Source organism: Notechis scutatus, chromosome Z (assembly GCF_049901735.1).
Source record: "Notechis scutatus isolate UNSWTSFEM ecotype Mainland chromosome Z, rNotScu1.2, whole genome shotgun sequence".
Taxonomy (NCBI): Eukaryota; Metazoa; Chordata; class Lepidosauria; order Squamata; family Elapidae; genus Notechis; species Notechis scutatus.
In genome coordinates, this window is record NC_142025.1 from 62,537,436 (window position 1) to 62,559,553 (window position 22,118).

Sequence of the window (22,118 nt, forward strand, 5' to 3'; positions counted from 1 at the left end):
GATCTCCCTGGTTGAGTGAGACTCTGCAAGCTCCGGTCGCCTATCTGCCACCACCGGTTGCCTTCCCCCACCCCTGCCTTTTGCCTCTTCTCCCCCACTTGACTTTTGCTGCCAACACCAGTCGCCTTTCCCCACCATCACCACTACTTGCCTTAGCTGGAGAACACATGGAGCAGCTGTGTGTCATCTCCAGTCAGGTCAGCGGCTGCCTCTGTCCCCTGCTGTTCTAGCTGGCAGAGTGAAAGAGTCTTTCCTGGCACAGAGAAATTTAGCCTGCAAATCTCCCTCCCATCGGGAAATGGCTCCGGGTGGCAGAGAAGCAGTCAAGTTGAATCCTGTTTCTCTCTGCCGCCTGGAGCCATTTCCCGATGGGAGGGGGATTTGCAGGCTTTTTGCTGGGCCAAGAAAGACTCTGTCATTTTCCCAGCAAGAGCAGCAGAAGAACACATGGTGAGGCTTGTGTTGGCTCAGGCCAAGTCATCAGCTGCTTCTCTCCCCTGCTGCTTTAGTTGGGAGATGAGAGAGTCTTTCCTGACACAGCAAAAAGCTTGCAAGTCCCCCTCCCATCAGGAAATGGCTCCAGGCGGCAGAGAGAAACTGGATTCAACCTGGCTGCTTCTCTGCCAACCGGAGCCATTTCCTGATGGGAGAGGGACTTACAGGCTTTTCGCTGGGCCATGAAAGACCCTGTCGTTCTTCCAGCAAGAGCAGCAGGAGCACATGTGGAGAGGCTCATGTCAGCAAGGCACCCCTTGATTGAGTCTGGGACAGCTGACGCCGGCTGTGGGGAGCAGAGTCTGGGAGCCCCAATGTACCATGTGTGGCCACTGGAAGAGCTGACAGGTGGTGGTGGGGGAGCCGGTCCCAGAAGTCCTGATGCCACCAGAATTGCTGTTGCCTTTCTTGCCGCCATCACCATTGCTGCCTCGCTGATGCTGCATCCCCCATCCCCTGGAGGTATGGTGAGCGTGAGCCCTGGGTTGGGTGACCGACCACCTCAACTGCTGCTCCCGCTGACTTTTTTCTGCACCAAGAGTGGAGGCAAGAGAGAGAGATGCCCTCTTGGCATGGAGAAAAGTTGTACATGTCCCCATATTCCTCTCTCCACAAGCAGACTCTCGCAGTACCTTTAAACTTAGCATGCTTCACAAATGAGGAGGAGGGGATGAGGCTGCTCGCGGAGAGAGGAATATGGGGAATATGCAAATTTTCTCCGTGCTGAGCTGCTCTCACCAGTGATTCCAAATGTCTAATATGTTTTGCCCAGCTAAGACTAGATTATCAAGGAAGAGACAATAACATGCAGCAGATGTCTAGCAAAATTTAGTTATACTGCAGATTGGCTGTTTACATTGAAATCAGGTGCAAGATAGTGATGGTAGGTAAATTATTTGGCAGTTTAGTTTGGTATTTATTTCAGTAGGCTGATTTTAGAGAGCTAAATAGGATCAGACCTGGTAAGTACTTGGCTGGGAAGCCAACAATAGGGTGTGGGGAGGAATGGGGTTGGGAAGGAAACAAGGAAGATAGGATAAGATAACTTTCATTGTTATTTTTTTACTGTAAGTACACTGGCACAAATTAAAAGTTATATACACACACACACACACACACACACACACACACATTATATTTAAAGGTGTTTCTTTTTCAACATTTATAATTAATGATATAGTAGAGATTTTGAAATTAAATAACCAAACTATACTTTGGTTAGCAGTTTGACTGATGCAGTTCATGCTGACTCCAAATTTTAATGCACTTTTCAGAGTAGCCTAACAAAGAGTGAGGAGCAGAAGTTTAAGACAGGGTGTGGATAGTGTGCACATGAATGAATCAATGACATTTGTTTTTCATTGAGTTTTCATTAATTGAAATGTTTGGTATGTGTGTGCATATTCATTCATTCTAATACCTTCATTTTGTTCCTAGTTTTGCCCAATATCATGATCTATATTATTTTCATTCATTTCATTTAGATATCTGTTTTTTAATATATATTTATTTCTATTTTATCAATGGGAATAAAATACAAAACAGGAAAAAATCAGGAAAAATACACCCAACAGTAACAACAAAAGAAAGAAAGAAAATCATGTACAAAAAAGGTGAGGAAAAAGAAAAAAATGATCCAAATATCAAATAAATCCAACACTAAACATAGAAAAAAAAATCTGTCCTGGCTGGATGCTGTAAATAAAAATAAAAAAAGCCTGCACATAGTTATCAACTTTCTTATCCTTATTTAAGAAGAAAATATATTATATAAAAATATTGCAGATGAGGAAATTTCTAAATAATCAAATAGACCCAACATCTAACGTATAAAAAAATAAAATAAAATAAAATAACAAATATTATACTACTCTTCAAATCCCTGTTATTTGTGTTTGTATTTAAAAGTTAGAAAGTCCACAAATGGTTTCCTCTCCCTTATAAAGCTGTCTAGTCCAGTGGTGGCTAACCTTTTTGGGCTCCTGTGCCAAAAATTTTGTGTGTGCTTGCATGCTAGTGCTTGCGTGCCAGCACCCAGAAGGCAATGTGTGCCCCCCACACCCCCTACACATTCACATGCAATCCCACCCCAACCCACCGCCCCCTTACCTGGACTGCATCTCACAGCTGATTTTCCGCAGGTTTGAGGCCTTTTTCGGCCTCCCAAAGGCTCGAGGAAGGCTTCTTCAGGCTTCTACAAGCTTTGTAGGCCGAAATCTAGCCCCGTTTTGTCACTTCCTGTTTTTCTGAAAAAAAAACCTGGTTTTTTGGTAGTGGCGAACGAGAAATAAGAGGAAAATATAAGATAAAGAAAAAACTAGAAATAAAAGAATTATATATAATTAGAGACTAAATTTGGAACAACATATAGAATTGGACATTAATCAGGCATTAGATAAAATGCTGGACTTATTTGGAAGTGATAAAATTAAATATTAATACTACGGAAAAGTGATTTAAAATAAAAGAATTCTAAGAAGAAAGTGATATAGAGCACCACCTAAGGGTTAAAGATTTCCTTCTTTTATGTTTCTATGGAAAATTATTGGTTGTATAAACAAGATCCCCGGAAACTTATAAAAAAGAAGGGGGGATTACAGTAAAATATAAAAGAATGTAATATTTTGGGATTGTTGGAGGTTGATTGAGATAAGAAAACAGAAGAAAGAGAAAGTGAGATAAATGGAGACTTTTGACAAGGAATATAACAGAAAAACTTGACCTTTAATAAAATAAAGAATAACTTAATAGACCAAAGAAATGGAAGAAATAAGCAAAGAATTTAAATCGGAGCTCCAAACTAAGAGAGAGATGTTCAAAGACAAAATGAGACTGGTGGAGATAATGCTGAGTAAGGTAATGGCGTCACAGCTCACAGGAAAACAAAGGAAGCTCAGAGAGGATGAATTAAAAGAGGAAAATAACAGCCTTGATGAATATGAAGAACAAGGACCATTGTCAAAAGACATAAAAGGACTTAAAACAGAGACATTGACAACAGAGACAGCAAATAAAAGAGATAAAACACCCAAGCTGTTCCACAAAAATGACATACTCTTGAAGAAACTAAAGAAATTAGAACATGACAAGAAAGCCCCCAACAACTCACAACACCTGAAACAATTAGTATATAACGTTTCCAACAGAGAACTCACCAAACAGAAACAGATGTCCTAACCAAAGGATTCAATTATGCTATAGCACCCAAAACAATCCCCACAGAATCCATCATATGTGCAGTAGAATCCAGCCTAACTAAATTAAATACAGATGAAGCTGATAGAATAAGACACCAAGTTACTAACATCCTATGCACAAGCAAACCACCCAAAAGCAACTTGCAGAAAGAAGAACTAAAGGCGCTGCAAGCCCTGAAAAAAGATAGCAGCATAATCATACTTCCAGCAGACAAAGGGAATGCCACAGTAGTAATGGATAGAAAAGACTATGAAACAAAATTGACAGACCTACTCCAAGACTCCACATACAAACCCATAAATACGGACCCAACCACAAAACCTGAAAAATTAACCAAGAAGAAAATTATAACCAGTCACATGAGCAAAGAGATCCAACAGACGATCATCCCAAGAGAAAAATCTTCCAGATGCCCCAAACTATATGGCCTCCCAAAAATACACAAAGAAGGCATACATCTCAGACCCATAGTCAGCTGACTATGGGTCTGAGAGGTATGCCTTCTTTGTGTATTTTTGGGAGGCCGTATGGTGGTGCACCACTACAAAACCTAGCTAAAGAAGAGCACCACTACAAAACCTAGCTAAACACTTAGCAAAACAGCTACAGCCCCATGCTGAAACAGCAGCTTCACATGTACAAAACTCATACCACTTCTTGGAAATGATCAAAGATCTACACGTGGAGCAAGAAGATCTGCTTGTAAGTTTCAACATGGTTTCACTATTCACTCAAGTCCCGATAAAAGAAACTCTTGAAATCATCAAAAATAAATACCAACCAGCTAAACACCTCATGGAACTAACAGAACACTGCTTAACCAACACATATTTCATATACAAAGGACAAAGATACAAGCAAATTGAAGGAGCCCCTATGGGATCACCACTGTCACCCGTCATTGCAAACCTGTTCATGGAAGAATTCGAATCCAGAGCCCTGGCTAATGCCACCCACAAACCCAAACTATGGTTAAGATACATCGATGACACATTCGTGATTTGGCCCCATGGAAAAGAAAACCTAAACAATTTCCTAACACACCTAAACAGCACAGACCCCAAAATCAAGTTCACCATGGAAACGGAAACAAACAAACAACTACCATTCCTAGATGTACTAATCTACAAAAAAACAGATGGCACACTAGGACACACTGTATACCAGAAGAAAACACACACTAACCGCTACCTCAACGCCCAATTCCACCACCACCCAGCACAGATAAACTCCGTGGCCAAAACACTAATCGCCAGAACCAAACGCCTGGCAGACAAGACACACATAAAGACTGAACTATGCACCCTGACTAAAGTACTGACAACCAACGGCTTCCACAAAAGCAAAATCACCGGCTTGATCCAAAAAAACACACTGAGACATAATGGAGACCTAGAAGATGAACAGACATATGGAATAGCTGTCCTGCCCTACATAAGAGGTACTACAGACAAAATCAGTAAGATACTACACAGGCATCACATCAAGACTGCCTTCAAAACAGACAGAAAAATAGCAGCCATCCTTAGAAACCCCAAAGATAAAATTGACCTGGAAAACCAAGGCATATACGAAGTCCCCTGTGCATCATGCCCGGCCACATACATTGGACAGACCAATAGAAGAATAAGTACCCGCCTGGATGAACACAAAAATGCAGTAAAAAAGCTGGAACACACTTCCTCACTAGTCCAACACATGAAAGCCACAGGTCATAGCATCAACTTCAATGGCACCAAAACCCTAGCCACTATAGAAAACCCCAGCCACAGAATTATCAGAGAAGCCATAGAGATTGAAAAAAGACCTGAAAGCATGAATAGAAAAGAGGATTCCACCAGACTGTCAATCATTTGGAAGCCTGCACTCACAAACAAAAAAATCTCCACACCACTAGCCAGGCAAACACCTGGGCACAAACAGATCCCCCCTGATACCTCCAGCTCAAACACACCCCAACCAGGGACCCAGATGAAACCTAGCTTCCTAACAAATGATAGCCGTCCATTTACCCGGAGCCAAGCTGCACTAAAGGCCTCCAATACAGGAACACAATGTTGCCAGCTAATCAAGACACAAAAAGAGCCACAAAACCAACAGAAGATATTAGAAACACCAATCAAGCAGAACACAGCAAACTCCAAGACCAATAAACACAGACCAAGACTCCCAACCAATCAGGATGAAGAAAAAACTATTCTGGCACAGCAGTAGGCTAGCCTCAAATTTAAATCTGAAACCACTGTAAAAGTCTGACTCACAGACGAACACAATATAGAAGCCTGATGATGGCAGATGAGATTCTGCCGAAATGTTGCTACAATTTTAAAAGCACAACTACAATGACGTGGGAAAATACCTGAACAAAGCTGAATACCATACATGTAAGTACCCGCGAAAACTTAAGAATAGATAGATAGATAGATAGATAGATAGATAGATAGATAGATAGATAGATAGATAGATAGATAGATAGAGTGTGTTGGGTCTCCTGTTAGGCAGGGGGTTGGACTAGATGACCTACAAGGTCCCTTCCAACTCTGATTATCTGTTATCTGATTAGATTTCCGATACATGTTAGAAGTCTCAAACTGCATTTCTTTGAGTGCTGGGTCAGCATTGTAGTTCTCCGTGGGTTGGCCGGGGGTGGGGGAGATGGGGCACATGCTTCCTGTAGCACCCTGCCTGCCAAAATGTGCAGGGCCTGTGTGAGGCCCTCCACACCCCAATTTTCACCCTGGATCACCTGCAGCACCCTGTCTGCCAAAATGAGGTGGGGGCCACATGAGGCCCCCATGTCCCATTTTCGGCCTGCCTCCAGCACCCTGCCGGCCAAAATGGGGCATGGAGCCCCCAAAGTGCTATTCCCAGACCGGCCTCATGGGCCAGATTTAAGCACCTCACAGGCTGGAGTCAGCCCATGGGCCTTGAGTTTGACACTCTTGCTCTATACAGTTTTGCTATTCTATCTGTGGTCAAATACCAATGATACATCATTTTATTAAAAAAATGCTTTCAAACTATAATTCAAAGTACATTTTAGTCCATACATTTTACCATTTATCTAATGTTACATTATATCAGAAGTGATATTCAGCAGGTTCTGACCAGTTCTAGAGAACCGGTAATGGAAACTTTGAGTAGTTCAGAGAACCAGCAAATACCATCTCTGACTGGCCCCTCCACCATTTATTCTATACCTCCCGAGTCCCAGCTGATTGGAGTCCCAGCTGATTGGCTGGGTCTTCTTTTGTTGCCCTGCACGGGAGAATGGAGCTGAAAACAGGTTAGTGGGGTGGGGAAGGGAATGGAAATTTTGCAATATCCTTCCCCTGAAGTGGGGTGGGAATGGTGATTTAATAGTATCCTTTCCCTGCCACGCCCACTAAGCCACGCCCACAGAACCAGTAGTAAAAAAAATTGAATCCCACCACTGTATTATACCCATTTTTTTTGTCCATTTTACCATGCAGTCTTTTACATATTTTCCAGGTTCATTTTGAGTAACGTTTTATATGTTAGCAATCAAGTAGTCATCTCCAGAACATACATTGATATCAAGTTCAGATTTAATTCCTTGCGAAAATAAAACTTTTTAAATCCAGTTTAAATCTTCCAAAAATTCTATAATAATTAACAAAACCTTCACTTATTGCTTTCTTGTCTTGTCCCTCTTTTTCAAATATCAATAAGTCCCAAATATTGTATTTATATATAAAAGCAATAAATAAATGACTATATACAAATGCAAACTGAACAAATATCTATCTCATTTCTCTGATTGAGAAATGTCAGTTTTTTGCTGCAACATTTAGAACACTGAAATGGCCTTGTTATATTGAGTTTGTTATGGTAAGTTACCTGTGCATGATTAAATCACTGAAAATTGCATAGTTAGAAGGAGAATTTGGAATGTACAAAGCTTTCTCCTCTTCTTCAATAAACTAGAAACAATTTGGGATCAATTTTGATAAATGGCTCTTTATTTCATGATTTAAAATTCTAATTATGAAAGCCATGTGTCCCTTTACTGTCATTTTGTTTTGGTAAATTTAAATTGAGACATAGATTATTATGATCGCTATTGTTATTGCAACTATAATTATTGCTATGTTAATAAATGGGTCATTGATAGTGTCCATGCAAATAGTTTGCATTTTTTAAACTGCTATATATCTTTGTTTAGTTAGGCACCATATTTTGTTAGAATGCAGTATAGATTCCATATTCTTAATAGGAATATGAAGAAACTGAAATGTCAGACTGCTTTTTAATAGTGAAGATTAGCTCTTTTTATTAAGACTGGCAAACAGCAAACAACTGTACACTGCTATAGAAAGGATGTATTTCACTGATCACTTTTTAGAAAGAAAAATAAATTGATTTTAATACTATAATAAAATGTGTGTTTACATTTATATCAAAATCAGGCTTGATAGCCTAAACATGTGGATGTTTAGGCAATTCTAATATAAATAGATCTGACGTAGACCTCCCTGAATAAAGTGAGTCAGAATGTAATTCTACATTTTTAGTCATGCATGCCAAAAACAAAGTGGAGAAAGATGTTTAATATACTACTGAACCTATTCGGAAATGTCAACTATTGTTCAGAAAGAATGTGGCCATGACTACAGAGGAGTGGTTTTTGGATAATTTTCTGTTCTATTTGAGAGCTAATGCACATGTTATGACAGTTGTTAGAGGGATATTTTGACTTGCTATATGAGAGGGCTGTGGTCACAATTCTCTAAGTCAATTTGTATATAGCCAGTTGCCTCACACATTGGATAGATTTTGTAGGGTTTTTTTTTTTGCAAGTGGTGTTGTTTGCATTGTGAATCACAGTACATGTTGACAGCTCATTATATGATGACCGCTAACATGTGGAGGGAGCAGAATGGTATAGCCCTCTGTAAGGTGCCTGTAATGCACAATTTATTACTTATGAAGTTGATTATCATGGTTTGCTTGTCATTGAGGAGTTCTTTATTTATGCAGTTCTAAAAAGCCAGAAAACCAGAGACATATTGTATCAAGGTATTCTGTCCCAACTGTCCAAACCAAGGAGCACATCAAATAGGCCACCATGTATGATATTAACAATAGGGGGAATATAGTCAGATAACATCATCTTTTAACATGATTTTTGAACTAGAGTTCCATTACTATCCAGAGCAAAAGTCATGATAACAAACAATGTCCCCAATGTCCACAAGACTGTATGTCAAATGCTGTCAAGGAAGAAAAAAAGGACCAGAAGTCCAGATGAGTGTGTTGAATCAGTCTTGAATATGCAAGAGCAAGATGAAGTAGCAAGAGATATTGTTTCAAATACAGGGCTTTCTCAAAGAGCTTAAAAAAAGTTAAATACAATTCAGAAAATGTTTTTCTATAATATTAATTTGATAAACTGTACCAGGAAGCCTTAGTTCTCTGAATGTCACATGCCTTGACTGTTGCATCTCACTCTTATGTGAAGCTGCCTTTAATTATATTGTTATAGATGAGTTCATATATCTATTCTACATCATCTACATTGCTTCGCAGCAATCTTCCAGGCTCATTAAAATTGCTGATTATTATCTATAAAGCTAAGCATGATGAACATTAAGTTTATTAAGAACCTTCTTATTCAAAAACATTTTGTATCCCCTGTGGAATAATCTAGGGTCTGTCCTTTTGAAAAGTAGGAGTAACATGGGCCAGAAGTCATTGTAGAATGTTCCATGTGTAGAGAGGTGCATCACACTCTTTTGCTGAAAATGCTTCCTTTTTTCCAGTGGATGATGTGAGAGGAGCATGAATAACTAAAGGAGAAAGAGCTGCAACCAAGGCAATGGCAGCTAAAAGAAACCTCAGTCTGAGTCAGAACTGTCACTCAGGTAAACATCTCAGACAAGACCCTCCTAGTTTTGATTAAGATAAAGAGAGGAAGGGTTTTGTTTGGGACATTCAGATTACAGTTCTATCTCAGGCTCAGATTTCTTTTATTTATTAATTACTTTTATTTCCTGTCCATCTTGTTGCAAGGTGACACTGGGCAGCTTTTACCTGCTGTTGTTTTGGTTGTGGCTCTTCCATGTTTTCCTTCTGCTGATTACATGGGGGAAGTTATATTTTCAAGGATGCTTGAATTTTACTTGGTAGCCACCTAGATTTTATTTGAGCATTTTATTAAAACATTTTGTTAATAAATAATACATTATAAAAATCTGAAGCTGCAGGCAGCACAATAGTGGCAATTAATTTCCAGAAGGTCTTGAAATATGTTCATGTTCAAGGGGCGTGCATAAGCGCACCAACGTGCCTACCGTCCCTGTCCTATTGTTTCTCTTATTCTTTTATTTTTCTTATATGTACCCATTTCATGTATTCACAACTATGTATACACTTATACTTATTATCTTGTAAACAATTGGCAAATCAAATAAATAAATAAATAAAAAATAAATAAATAAATAAAAATATATTTATTTCTATAGCCAAATAAGACTTTAAGTCTCATAGTAGTAAATAAAGTAGAATAAAGTTAGAAATAAGGACTGGCTGAAGGTAGATTTAAATCCAGATCCTAGTTAGATACTCCTCTGACACTGCCCTGTAATTCCTATTCAATTATATAATGATGACATTATGAAGAGCAGAACTCCAGAGTCTCAGCTTCTGTCTCAAACAGTTGTGCATATGTTATTATTTCATCTGTCCAGTACAGTTTGTGCTCACTCAGGATATTTTCCTTCCTTTTCCATATTCTTTCTTCACCTGACCACTCCTAGTCTGAAGAATGTTAGCTGAGTTTAAAACTAATGTGTATTAGTAGTCTTTTAATAATTGTTCCCCTGCCCCAATGGAAGAATTTGACATGGATTATATGATATGAGAACCTGACTAAAATGGGAAACAGAATAAGATAAAATCGACCAACTTAATTAAAATAAATCTACATCATCCAGAATGCATTCTAATTATGTTATCTGTGTGAAAGACACCAAAGATTGTTGCCAATATCATGTATACAGTTGTGCAATTTAATTTTATTCTTACTATTGGAACTTTTTGAGTCTCTCTTTAAGATGTTGAATGGAACATCATATGGAACTGTGCTAGTGAAGTGCTAGAATTTATATTATTCAGCTCAGTTTTGGGGAATGTAGGGAAATCTTCATATTCAATTGTGTTCTGTATATCAGCTTTGCTGATATGTCTAAAGGTGATGTAATAGAGTCGGTGACATTGAGCATTTAAGATTTCACGTGGAAAAAAATCTAGATGACATTTGTTTAGGCTGTACCACTAATGTGTAGAGAAATTATAGCCTGCCTGCCTGCCTTCCTTCCTTCCTTCCTTTCCTTCTTAGAATGAGTGCGTAAGAAGTTAATATTGAGTAAGAGGAATAAAACTTGCTGTTAAGTTTGAGGCATGAGCTTAATGAACGGAGACCAGACTGTCAACCTTGAACTTCAGCTCTTTATTCACAAGCATAACAGAGACAAAAACCCCCGGCTAGCAGTCACTCTTTTATAGCGTAAGCTGCTATCCGGATAACCAATGGATAGTGTTATAGCGTTTGAATCTTGGCGCGGCCCGCCAACAGCCAGTCAGATTGCTCGGAATGAACCAATCATAACTTGCCATTATATGGGCCAATAGGACATGCAGGATTACGATCCTGCTAGGCAAATGAATCTTTATTAATTACATTTCTTTAGTTCACAACACCCCTCCCCCCTGGGTTTTGTTTGACGGCCGTGGTGTGCAGGTCGTTTTACCTGCCTATTTGATTTTCGCTGTTCCACCGGTTTTTGTTTAAAGTTCGGTTCGGTGGAACGCAAGGCAAATCTTCGCCGGGGTTGATTCCGCGGTGCTGTTTTCGGCACTATCAGGGTCCCTTAAGTCCATTCCTGGATCGGGCGGGCATGTTTCCACTACGGTGTTCCTCTGCGGGGAGGATGCCCCCAATCCCGGACCTTCTTCGGGTGGCGTGAGTACTCGGTTTAGCGGCCCTCTGTCCTCGATTACGTCGTCGTCTATACGGTCTTCGTCCCCCTCGGTATTCCCTCCCCCTTGAGTTTGGAAGTCGGAGGGGTTGCGGATATTTGGTTGTAAGCGAGATCGAAGTTGATCTATGTGGCGTTTCCACATCTTGCCGTCTGTCGTCTTAAGGCGGTAAGATCTAGGGCCAGTGAGGTAGACTACGGTGGCTGGGACCCACAACGGTTCGCCGGAAAGGTTTTTGGCGTAGACCAAGTCGCCTACCTTGAATTGGCGATACGTTCTGCTGGATCCACAAGGTTTCTCTGGCAAATAAGCCGGGTGTAATCGGTCGAGGTAGGAGCGAAGCTTCCGCCCCATTAAAAGTTCGGCTGGGGTCTTGTTGGCGACACTGTGGGGGGTAATGTGTTGTAGTAAGAGTATTTTGTTCAATCTAGCGTCGATGTCCCCCGGATCCATTTTTTGTAGTGTCTTTTTAACAAATTGGACCATCCGTTCTGCTCTACCGTTTGCCGCAGGGTGAGCCGGCGAAGTCAAGGCATGGCGGATACCCCGGTCCGCCAAGTATTGTTCGAAGGTGAGAGCAGTAAACTGGGGTCCGTTGTCGGAAACTAGAACGTCCGGGAAACCGTGTGTTGCAAATAATCTATCTAGTTTTTTAATAACGGAGTCAGTAGTCGTGCTTTTCATCTTGTGGATTTCGAGCCAGTTGGAGTAAGCATCCACGGTTAGGAGAAAAGTGTGTCCTTTAGTGGGTCCCGCGAAATCAATGTGGATGCGGGACCACGGGCCTCGAGGAGTTTCCCATTCGGTGGGAATCGCTCTCGGTGGGGCGTTGCTGGCTTCTTGGCAGTTTCTACACGTGGTTACCCAGGCTTCAATTTGTTTATCGATGCCTGGCCACCACGCGTAGCTTCGAGCGAGAGCCTTCATGCGGACGATGCCCGGATGTCCTTCGTGCAGGGTTTGCAACACGAGTCGCTGTAGTCTCTCTGGTACGACGACTCTATCTCCCCATAGGATGCAGCCCTTCTGGGAAAATAGTTCCGTTTGCCGGTGTTTGAACGGTGCAAAAGTGGCGGGGGTTTCTTCGACTGGCCACCCGCGTTCGACCCAACTGAGAACTCTTGCGAGGATAGCGTCCCGTTTTGTGTCGGCGGCGATATCCCTTGCCGTTAGTGGCGGCGAGTTGAGGGTTTCAATTTGCAGCGTAGTGAGGGTCGGAGCTGGGTCGCTGACGGTTTCCGGAAGTGGGGAACGGCTCAAAGCGTCAGCGTGGGGAATGGCTTTCCCCGGGCGATGCTGCAGTACGTAGTTGTAGGCTGCTAGGAATTCTGACCAGCGAGTCATTCTAGGCGAGTCATTATCCCCTGCTAAAATGCCAAGTAAAGGCTTGTGGTCTGTAACTAGAGTAAAGGGCCGCCCGTAAACATATTCGTGAAACCGCTTCACGGCCGATACAATAGCAAGAGCCTCTTTGTCAAGTTGGCTATAGTTTCATTCAGCCTTTGATAACTTGCGGGAAAAGTATGCAATCGGAGCCTCATTCCCGTTTGGTAACACGTGGCTCAAAATGGCTCCAACCCCAAACGGTGACGCGTCAGACGTAATATTTAACGGCAAAGTCTCGTTGTACTGCATTAGCACAGCGTCGGAGGTTAATAAGTCCTTCACCTTTCTGAAAGAGCGCTCTTCTTTGTGACCCCAAACCCAAATAGCTTTCTTGTCGAGAAGTCGATGTAAAGGTTCAGCTACTGTTGCCTTGTGAGGCAAGAAGATGTTGTAAAAATTAATGAGTCCCAAGAAGGCCTGGAGATCAGCCTTACTTTTAGGTCTTGGGGCGTTTTTAATTGCTTTGAGTTTGGTCTCGGTGGGGTGAATCCCTTGTTTATTGAGGAGATACCCAAGAAACTCCACCCTCTCAGTACACAGTTGACACTTATTTTTTTTCACCTTGAGGCCAGCCCGCTTCTTTCCGGGTGTTGCATCTTTCAAATTGTTGGTTTCTAGAAACATTTGAAACCGATCCATATACGACTCCCAGTCTTCCCTTTCCGGGTCAAAAGGAGTGGGTGGTATAGCGCCACCTGACATCCTGCCGATGTAGATGCGCTCTCAGCCATGTGCTTCGGTTGGTGCTCTGTAGGGTTTAGTCAGCTTTTTTGTCTCCGTATCCCACCTTCGTCGTCAGTGTTAAGTTTGAGGCATGGGCTTAATGAACGGAGACCAGACTGTCAACCTTGAACTTCAGCTCTTTATTCATAAGCATAACAGAGACAAAAACCCCCGGCTAGCAGTCACTCTTTTATAGCGTAAGCTGCTATCCGTATAACCAATGGATAGTGTTATAGCGTTTGAATCTTGGCGCGGCCCGCCAACAGCCAGTCAGATTGCTCGGAATGAACCAATCATAACTTGCCATTATATGGGCCAATAGGACGTGCAGGATTACGATCCTGCTAGGCAAATGAATCTTTATTAATTACATTTCTTTAGTTCACAACACTTGCACTTCTCAGTTCTTATTATCCATATAACTAGGAATCTGAAGCACTAAGGAGGACCTCTTGTATGGCTGATTAGCTGCATTTACGATTGTGCTGGTTTGCTCTGGAATGTTGGCATTTATCCAGATTTGCAAATGTTCTTCTGAAATTGGGATTTGTTACTAGGACATAGAAGTGAACTTGGTACAGAAGTGACTTATCTCTAAATAGATTGAAGTTTCATAATAATCCTAAATCACAATAGTGATTATAAAAAGCCTGTGATATATATTAACAGTAGAAAATAATCTATGTTATGATTTTTTTTTTGTCTAGATTTGAATTATAATTTGACATCTGATGTGGCAAAGAAAGAAAAAGGATACCCAATCAGGGTTTACTTCATCTCTTCTGGAGAAGCAACGGGCCAGATCACAGAACAAGTGCAGCTTTCCTATATGCAGAAACAATGCACAAACTACTTAGCTTTTGTAAAGGTTAGTCCATGTTTGACTCATGTTATATATACTTTTATATTTCCACTTACCCTAAATTAGGCTAGAGATTATCCCTTGATGAAAATAGATGTGGAATGCATTCAGCTTTTTATTTCTGAAACAATAAGGCTAAGAATAAGTACCATGGAGTACATGAAAAGATACTTTTTAAAATTTGTGTTTTTTTAAATTTGGAAGTTTTGTGTATGGTTATTTAAAATGTTTTAAGGGTACTGGGATAAAGGAATATCTCCACAACTGGTACTCTTTCCATAAGAAAAAAAAAGTATGTCTGTACCCTGGAAATGTAGAATGCAACTGAACTAAAAAAAGCTCAAAACATTTTGGATTCCCTCAAAAGACCAGTGCATTTCTTTATACCAAAGAAGGTATCTTGAAAAACCATGACAGTTCTGCTTTTAGTTATTATTGGCTCATTTCGCTCAACAAATATCCTGGCTTTAATTCATTTTCAAGTATTTGCCATGTTATGTGGCAGGATCAGAAATACAAACATAATTACTTTACAGGGACAATTGCAGACAATCCAACTCTTTCAAGAAGGGACTTTCCAAGATGCAGAAAGAAAAAACAATCCATTTGCTGGCTATCAGCTTTTCTGCCAAGTTTTGGGGGCTGCATGATGTGAGCTGAGGGCCACAGGTTATACTGCATTAGTTAATAAGTATCTGTTTCAAGAAGGGAACCATCAATTATATCAGAAAGGACAAAGGATGCATTTATATACAATTTGTGGTGGGGAGCTGTGTATGGTGCTTTACTTAAAAAGAATTAGCTTTATTTTTTATCTTGTGGTTAAAATGGTATGGTATGAATGTTCATTTGCTTGTCTAAATAATACTAGTAAATGATTAGGATGGACATCTTGCTTAGCCTGTGTCTCATTGAAAGGAATTGATGTAGGAAGCATGAAATTATATTGAAAATGCAAAAGAGTGAGATGAAAATTCAAGATCGTTCTCTGTGTATGTCTTTAATAAGTCAAAGAGAGAAATATTTGTTGAATACCTGTTTTGATTTTTCAAAGACAATAAAAGTTGCAAGATTACATCTTGGTTGGTCACCAGATATTTACTCTTCTGAGCTTTCAGACTCATGCTGGAGCCCATCTTCAGGGAACTTCTCTACTGGAATACGTGTTTTGGACTATTCTGGCTATTTGTGTTTATATGGCGCTTTCCTATCAGCTGATTGGTGTCAATACACCAACCATCACTACACCAATCTGCCAATAGGAAGACATCACATAAATATGATTCACAGAATAGCCCAAAGCACGTATTCCAGTGAGAGAAGTTCCCTGAAGATGGGCTCCAGAATGAGTCCGAAAGCTTGGAAGAGTAAATCTCTGGTCCTGGTGACCGACCCAGATTCAATCTTGCAACAATAAAAATTCTCCCAAGTATTTTGCATTCTTTAAATTCCCTCTACTGTTCTCTCCTCTTTGAAGCATGTTCAGCATAAAATATAGCTTTTTTTTCTTAATATGCATACCTGCAATAATTTCTGTTGTGACTGGTTTAGGATATACTAGCAAAAAAGAAAAAAAAGGGGGAGATTGTTGTTACTATCCTTTGTTGAAAATATATCTATGGACTATATATATTCCTAGCAGAACCAGATTGCAATAAAAGCCAAAGAACTGGGTTTTTTAAATGAATTTTCTCTGCTAAAGTAGCTTATCTAAGGGAATTCATGTGATAGGTTTTCCTGTTTCTCTGAGTAGCAGAGGATTAAAGATTTGTTCTACATCCTTTGGCTGGCCTGAAAGGCAAGGCAAACCATTGGATAGAATTAACTCAGGTTTAGTATGCAACTGGTGTCCTGTTAACACTTGTTGATAAGTGCAATGTAATAAATTCAAATTAAGAGGTTAAAGACAATAAAGAGAAATAACCTTCTTTGAATCCAGCTACAGGTTTTCCTTGACTTACAACCATTTGTTTAGTGATCGTTCAAAGTTACAATAGCACTGAAAAAAGTGTCCCATGACCGTTTTTCACATTATGACCATTGCAGCATCTTCATGGTCATGTGATTAAAGTTTGAATGTTTGGCAGCTGGCTCGTATTTATGAAGATTGCTGTGACCCACGGTCATGTGATCATCTTTTGCGACCTTCTCACAAGTCAATGAGGAAGCCAAATTCACTTAACAACCATGTTACTAACTTAACAACTGCAGTGATTCACTTAACAACTGTGGCAAAAAGGTTGTAAAATGGGGCAAATTTACAGAACAACTTTCTTGTTTAACAACAGAAATTCTGGTCTCAATTGTGTTCAAGGACTACCTATACTATATTTACTTAATGTTTTCTGTTATATTTAAATAAGTAAATTGATCTATCAGCAATATATAAAAATGTAAGTAATATTCTATTAAGTCTTTAATGAGTGCTTACTTAGTAAAATTAGAAATATGAGTTTTCTAAGATTTGAGCTTTAACATAAAGCCAATTGTTTTAAGAGAAGATATTACAGATGTTACAATTTCAAAATATAATGCATTTTATTTCCTTCACATTTGTTGTTTCAACCATGTATAACCATAAAGTTAGATCTAATAATTTTATTATTTCATTATTTTCCTGATTCTTTAATGGTATTTTCAATCTGTAAGGCAACTTCTGAGTCACAGAACTTTTATAATAGTTCAGATTTCATATGGCCATTACTGATTGTGCAGTAATTGCTATTCTGGAAAAAAAAAACAATTGATCAACATTTCTACTTAGCTCTTTAAAAAAGGTATACTCCCTATCAGCTTATATGTATTTCTATTGGAGAATATCAAACATCAGTTCCAATTCTATGAGAAAAAAAAAGGAATTGGTCTTATGAAAACAAGACCGTGCTTGGAACTGGGAACTCTTCTTGGGCCATATCTGTCATCGGACGTTGGCAATCATGTTGGTGATCCTATTTTTATCAACAGTTGCATGAAAAAGTGCTGTTGATTTTGAAGCCATGATGTTCTACCTGGACCTCATTTGTCTTCAATTTTTCCTTGGAGGGTTAAATGAAGTATGACATATTTTTCCAATCGATCCGGAGCTCTGTTATCGGCTGCAGAGGGCTTTCCGGAAGGCATCTGAAGGCAAAACAGAGGCCAGGGCGATATGTGCAAGTGGCGGCAAGTGGCTGCAGAAGAAGTGGACCAGCAATGAGCTCCTGTTGGGTGGGGCTGTTGGTGCCACCGCCGTGAAGTGAGTCAATAATCTGAAGGCAAAATGGAGGCCAGGGCAATGCATGCGAGTGGCAGCCACAGAATAAGATGAGGCAGGTGTTGGGGTGTACGAGGCATGGTAAGTAGAGCAGCTCCACCCCACCCCACCCCATTCTAGCTTATTTTTTACCTGTGTGCCTGCACCTTGGGGTGGGTGGGATCTTAATTGGGGCTAATTTTGTAGGTGGGGCTTAATTTGATCACATGTGCTCAAAAACATGATAGCCCTTCTTTTCAAGGTGGGTCATCTTTTTGGAGAAACATGGTAGCCAAATATATCTTCATATTATTTTGTTTAGTTCTTCAAAATATCCCCCCCCCCCCCAGTTTTATTGGAATTGTTTGAAATAAGTATAATAGCCCTGGCAAAATATTCATTTTTAGCTATTCTTCCTGGCAACAACAGTTGCAAGTTTTTCCATTTCTCCAAATCTGATTTGATTTGTTACATCAGCTTAGTATAATTGTCCTCTATAATCATTGCACATTTTGCTGTTAATTGTATCCCTAGGTACTTTACTTTCTTGACTATCTTTATGTCAATTCTTTTCATTAGCTCTCTTTTCTGTGTATCTGTAAGATTTTTAACTAGTATTTTAGTCTTTTCTTTGTTTGTTTTCAGTCTTGCGATTTCACCATATTCTTCTGTTTTTTAAATTAACTCAGATCCAGTTTCTTGTGGATCTTCTAAAATAAAAACCAAATCGTCCACAAATGCCTGTAACTTGTATTTCTCTTTTTTTATTTCCATTCCTTTTATTTCTTTGTCTTGTCTAATATAATTAGCACTTCCAAAGTCTGTATAAATAGTAAGCGGGATAATGGTCATCCTTGTCTTGTGCCTTTTTTATATTAACATTCTCTGTCATGTCCCCATTTACCATCATCTTAGCTGTTTGTTTGTGATATATTGCCTTAATCATATTAATAAATCTCTCCCCAAAATCCATGAATTTTAATTATAATAACACAAATTGCCAATTGATATTATCAAATGTTTTCTGTGTATCTAAAAAACTCAATGCCATTTGTTTTCCAGGATGTGCTTCATAATATTCCAATGTGTTTAAAATCATTCTCATGTTGTTTTTAATCTGCCTCTTTGACAGAATTTCATTCTGATCTACATGTATAAATTCATTCAAAAATGAATGAATCTTTTTAATTTTTAATCTCTGCTATCATTGAAGCATATATTTTATAGTCCTAATTCAATAAAGATATTGGTCTGTAGTTTTTTTAAATCTGCATTAAATCTGATAAGAGTAATATTTGCTTCTATCGATTTGGTACTTTCGCTTCTAACAGAACTTCATTATAAACTTCCAACATAATTGGGACTAATGTATCTTATAAATGTTTATACAATTCTGCTGGTAACCCATCTGGCACTGGCGTTTTATTATTATTTTGTCTCTTAATTGCTTCTGTCAATTCCATCATAGTTATTTGTTCGTTCAATGCAGCCTTTACTGTTTCGGGTACTTTAGGAAGTTCAGATTTTTCCAAATATTGTTTTTTTTCTATTTTTTGAAATTTTCTCCTGGTCATACAGTTTTCCATAATTCTCTTGGATTATTTTTTTATCTTCATTTTGGTAATAAAGAGTGCATTTCTCACCTACTAGTTGATGTATCAGGTTTTTTTTCTTTCTTTTTTTTCAATTTATATGCCAACCATCTTCCTGGTTTATTCACATCTTTTGCTCTTTGAAATATTTCCTCTCTTATTGCCTTCTTTGAGAATCTCACATGTGCCTCTCTGGGGAGTTTATTCCTTCTCATGTAGCTTGTGTGTATTCTAAATATTTCATCCATCCCAGCAAACATTTCCTATTTACTCACCTCCAACACATCCGCAACAACTCTGCCATCTTTTCAGCGAAATCTTCCTCTTTTTCCTCAATGTTTTGGAATCTCAAAAAATATTCTGCTCTATCCATTTCCAGCATAATTACAGTTCACTCAAGATCCTTGTCTGCCTGGATGAGTCAATAATCCATCTCTTCCACTTTTTTATCTATTTGTTCTGTTTTCTCTTCTACTTTCTGGATCTGTTTTCATTTTTAGTTATTATTTGCTGGATGTTATCCATGTTATCCTCCATCTTTTGCATTCTTTCTGTCATGTCATCATGATTCTTGGATATGGCTTCTTGTAATAATTGGAACATTGATTTCATTTCTGTCTGGAAAGTATTCAATTTTTCCTATTGCAACATACTATCTAATGAGCATTGATTCGCTGGAGTTGCTGATGATGTTGCTGATGATGGCACAGATACCTTTTTTCTCCCTATTTTGTTTAAATTTGTTTTACTTGTCATTTTAATTATCTTAAATAATAAGATATTTAGAAGAAACAATCAATAATAAATCAAATGGTACTCCACAATGCCCAGTTTACAGAATATATCCCAGAACAATCCACCACAAAATTCCCTTTCTTTTCCCCTCTTATTGTCAGTCCCCAGGCAACTTCACACTCATTACTATTAGCATTCACAAAACTAATTTATCCATGGTCCAAAGGTTTCTTCATTGGAGGTTTGGAACTAAATGAGGTGAGTAATCAAGCAGGAAAACCAGAGTGTGAGAGATCAACTGCCAACTGGAGCAATGTCAGTCTCAGGGATTTAGCTTTTGGCTCCCCTTTTTCTTCTTTTCTTGCGAGCAGCAGGAAATCCACTTGGTTTGTGGGGACTGAAGTTTACTTTCCCTTCCTGCCTTTGCCCACTTTCCAGCAAAGGAATGCTGGGTTTTTTTTGCTGCCTTCCCCCCAAAATCCTTGCTTTTCCTGACATTCTCTCCTTCCTTCCTTCCTTCCTTCCTCCCTCCCTCCCCCCTCTCCCTCCTTCATCTGTCCCACATCCCTTTCTTTCTTCCCTGCCTCCCTCCTTTTTATTCCCATTTCGTTCCTTTCTCCACACTAAAGAAGGGACAAAGGGAGGGGGAGAGATTGACAGTGCTGCCAGTGGCCCTGCTTACTGTGGCTGTGGCTTTCTCATTCAGGGCAGGGTGGGGTTGGAAAGGAAAGTTGGCAAGGCTGGGCTGGCAAGCAGGCAATGGAGGTGCTGGTGGTGGGTGCAGCACTGATCTATAACTGGATGGCAGCCATACAACCTGGAACACGCGTGAGTCTTAGATCCTCATTGGCTTCACTCCCTGGGCATGCACATAGGAGGCAGAAAGTGCCCAGGGACTGGGGTTGAGACGTCGGGGTGGTTTCTCACTGGCTCTAGGGTGGATCTAAGTCTGACCATGTTCTGGCCTGGATGGCAGCCATCAAGTTATAGATCTGTGTCCAGCGGGCCAGGGCTGAGGTGCCAGTGGCTGGTCCTTTGCTGTCTCCAGGGCAGCCCCATGGGCCAGATCTAGGCACATTGTGGGCTGGATCTGGCCCACGGGCCTTGAGTTTGACATCCCTGCTTTAGACAACCTTACAATCTTCTTATGTTACAATTTTTCAAAAGTTAGTCTTAACTGTTGGTGCTATATTTCTAACAATATTAATCTTAGTTAATCTTTCAGATGTCTCAAGGGTCTATCATGGGTGAATAGGCGGCAACATAAATTCAATAAATAAATAAATGTATCAAGCACAATGTTGGAGAAATGGAAATCAAACATAAGAATTCTCTTGTGTGGTTGTTCATTTATATTTACTTATTTAATTTATTTGTCATCCATCTTGCTGCTATCGGTAGTAAAAGCAATAAAAACAGGCAAACACAAATATTTAACTGCAATATAACTACAAATTGTGACTAAAAGATGAGAAGGAAAGGTGTAAAATGAGCAGGTGGGAGATGGGATCTGCTATCAGATTTATCAACCATTTCCCCCTTTGGGGGCCCAAGTCAACTTGGCATAGCCAGGTCTTCAGGCTCTTCTGGAAGATCAGGAGGGTTTGAGCCAATCTCATTTTCAGTGCCATTGTAACTTTGAATTGTCACTAAGTGAACTACCTGTATTGTAGGAAGTCGAGGGCTACCTATATTGTTATTTTTTTATTTTATGTTCAAGTTGTTATGATCTTATCTCAAAATAAGGCATTTTTCTTTGAAATGAAAATCATTTTAAAATAGTGTTTCTGTCTCTTCACCTTTCAAACTATTTTAAGTCAGTAGCAAGAATACAACAGCCATATTCATAGAGTCGGGGGCTGTAATACTTGATATAGTATCAGCTTTCTTTCCA

General features: G+C 39.6%; 1 protein-coding gene across 4 annotated transcripts in view; it reads left to right on the top strand.

The window, feature by feature from the left end:
* Positions 1-22,118, top strand: part of ITGA9 (integrin subunit alpha 9) — a 588,311-nt gene that overhangs the window by 138,530 nt on the left and 427,663 nt on the right. For all 4 annotated transcript variants that reach the window (XM_087946920.1, XM_087946922.1, XM_087946923.1 and 1 more), the window contains exon 15: positions 14,511-14,671. In XM_087946920.1, the coding sequence (XP_087803046.1) occupies positions 14,511-14,671 (161 nt within the window). The remainder of the gene's footprint in view (positions 1-14,510; positions 14,672-22,118) is intronic.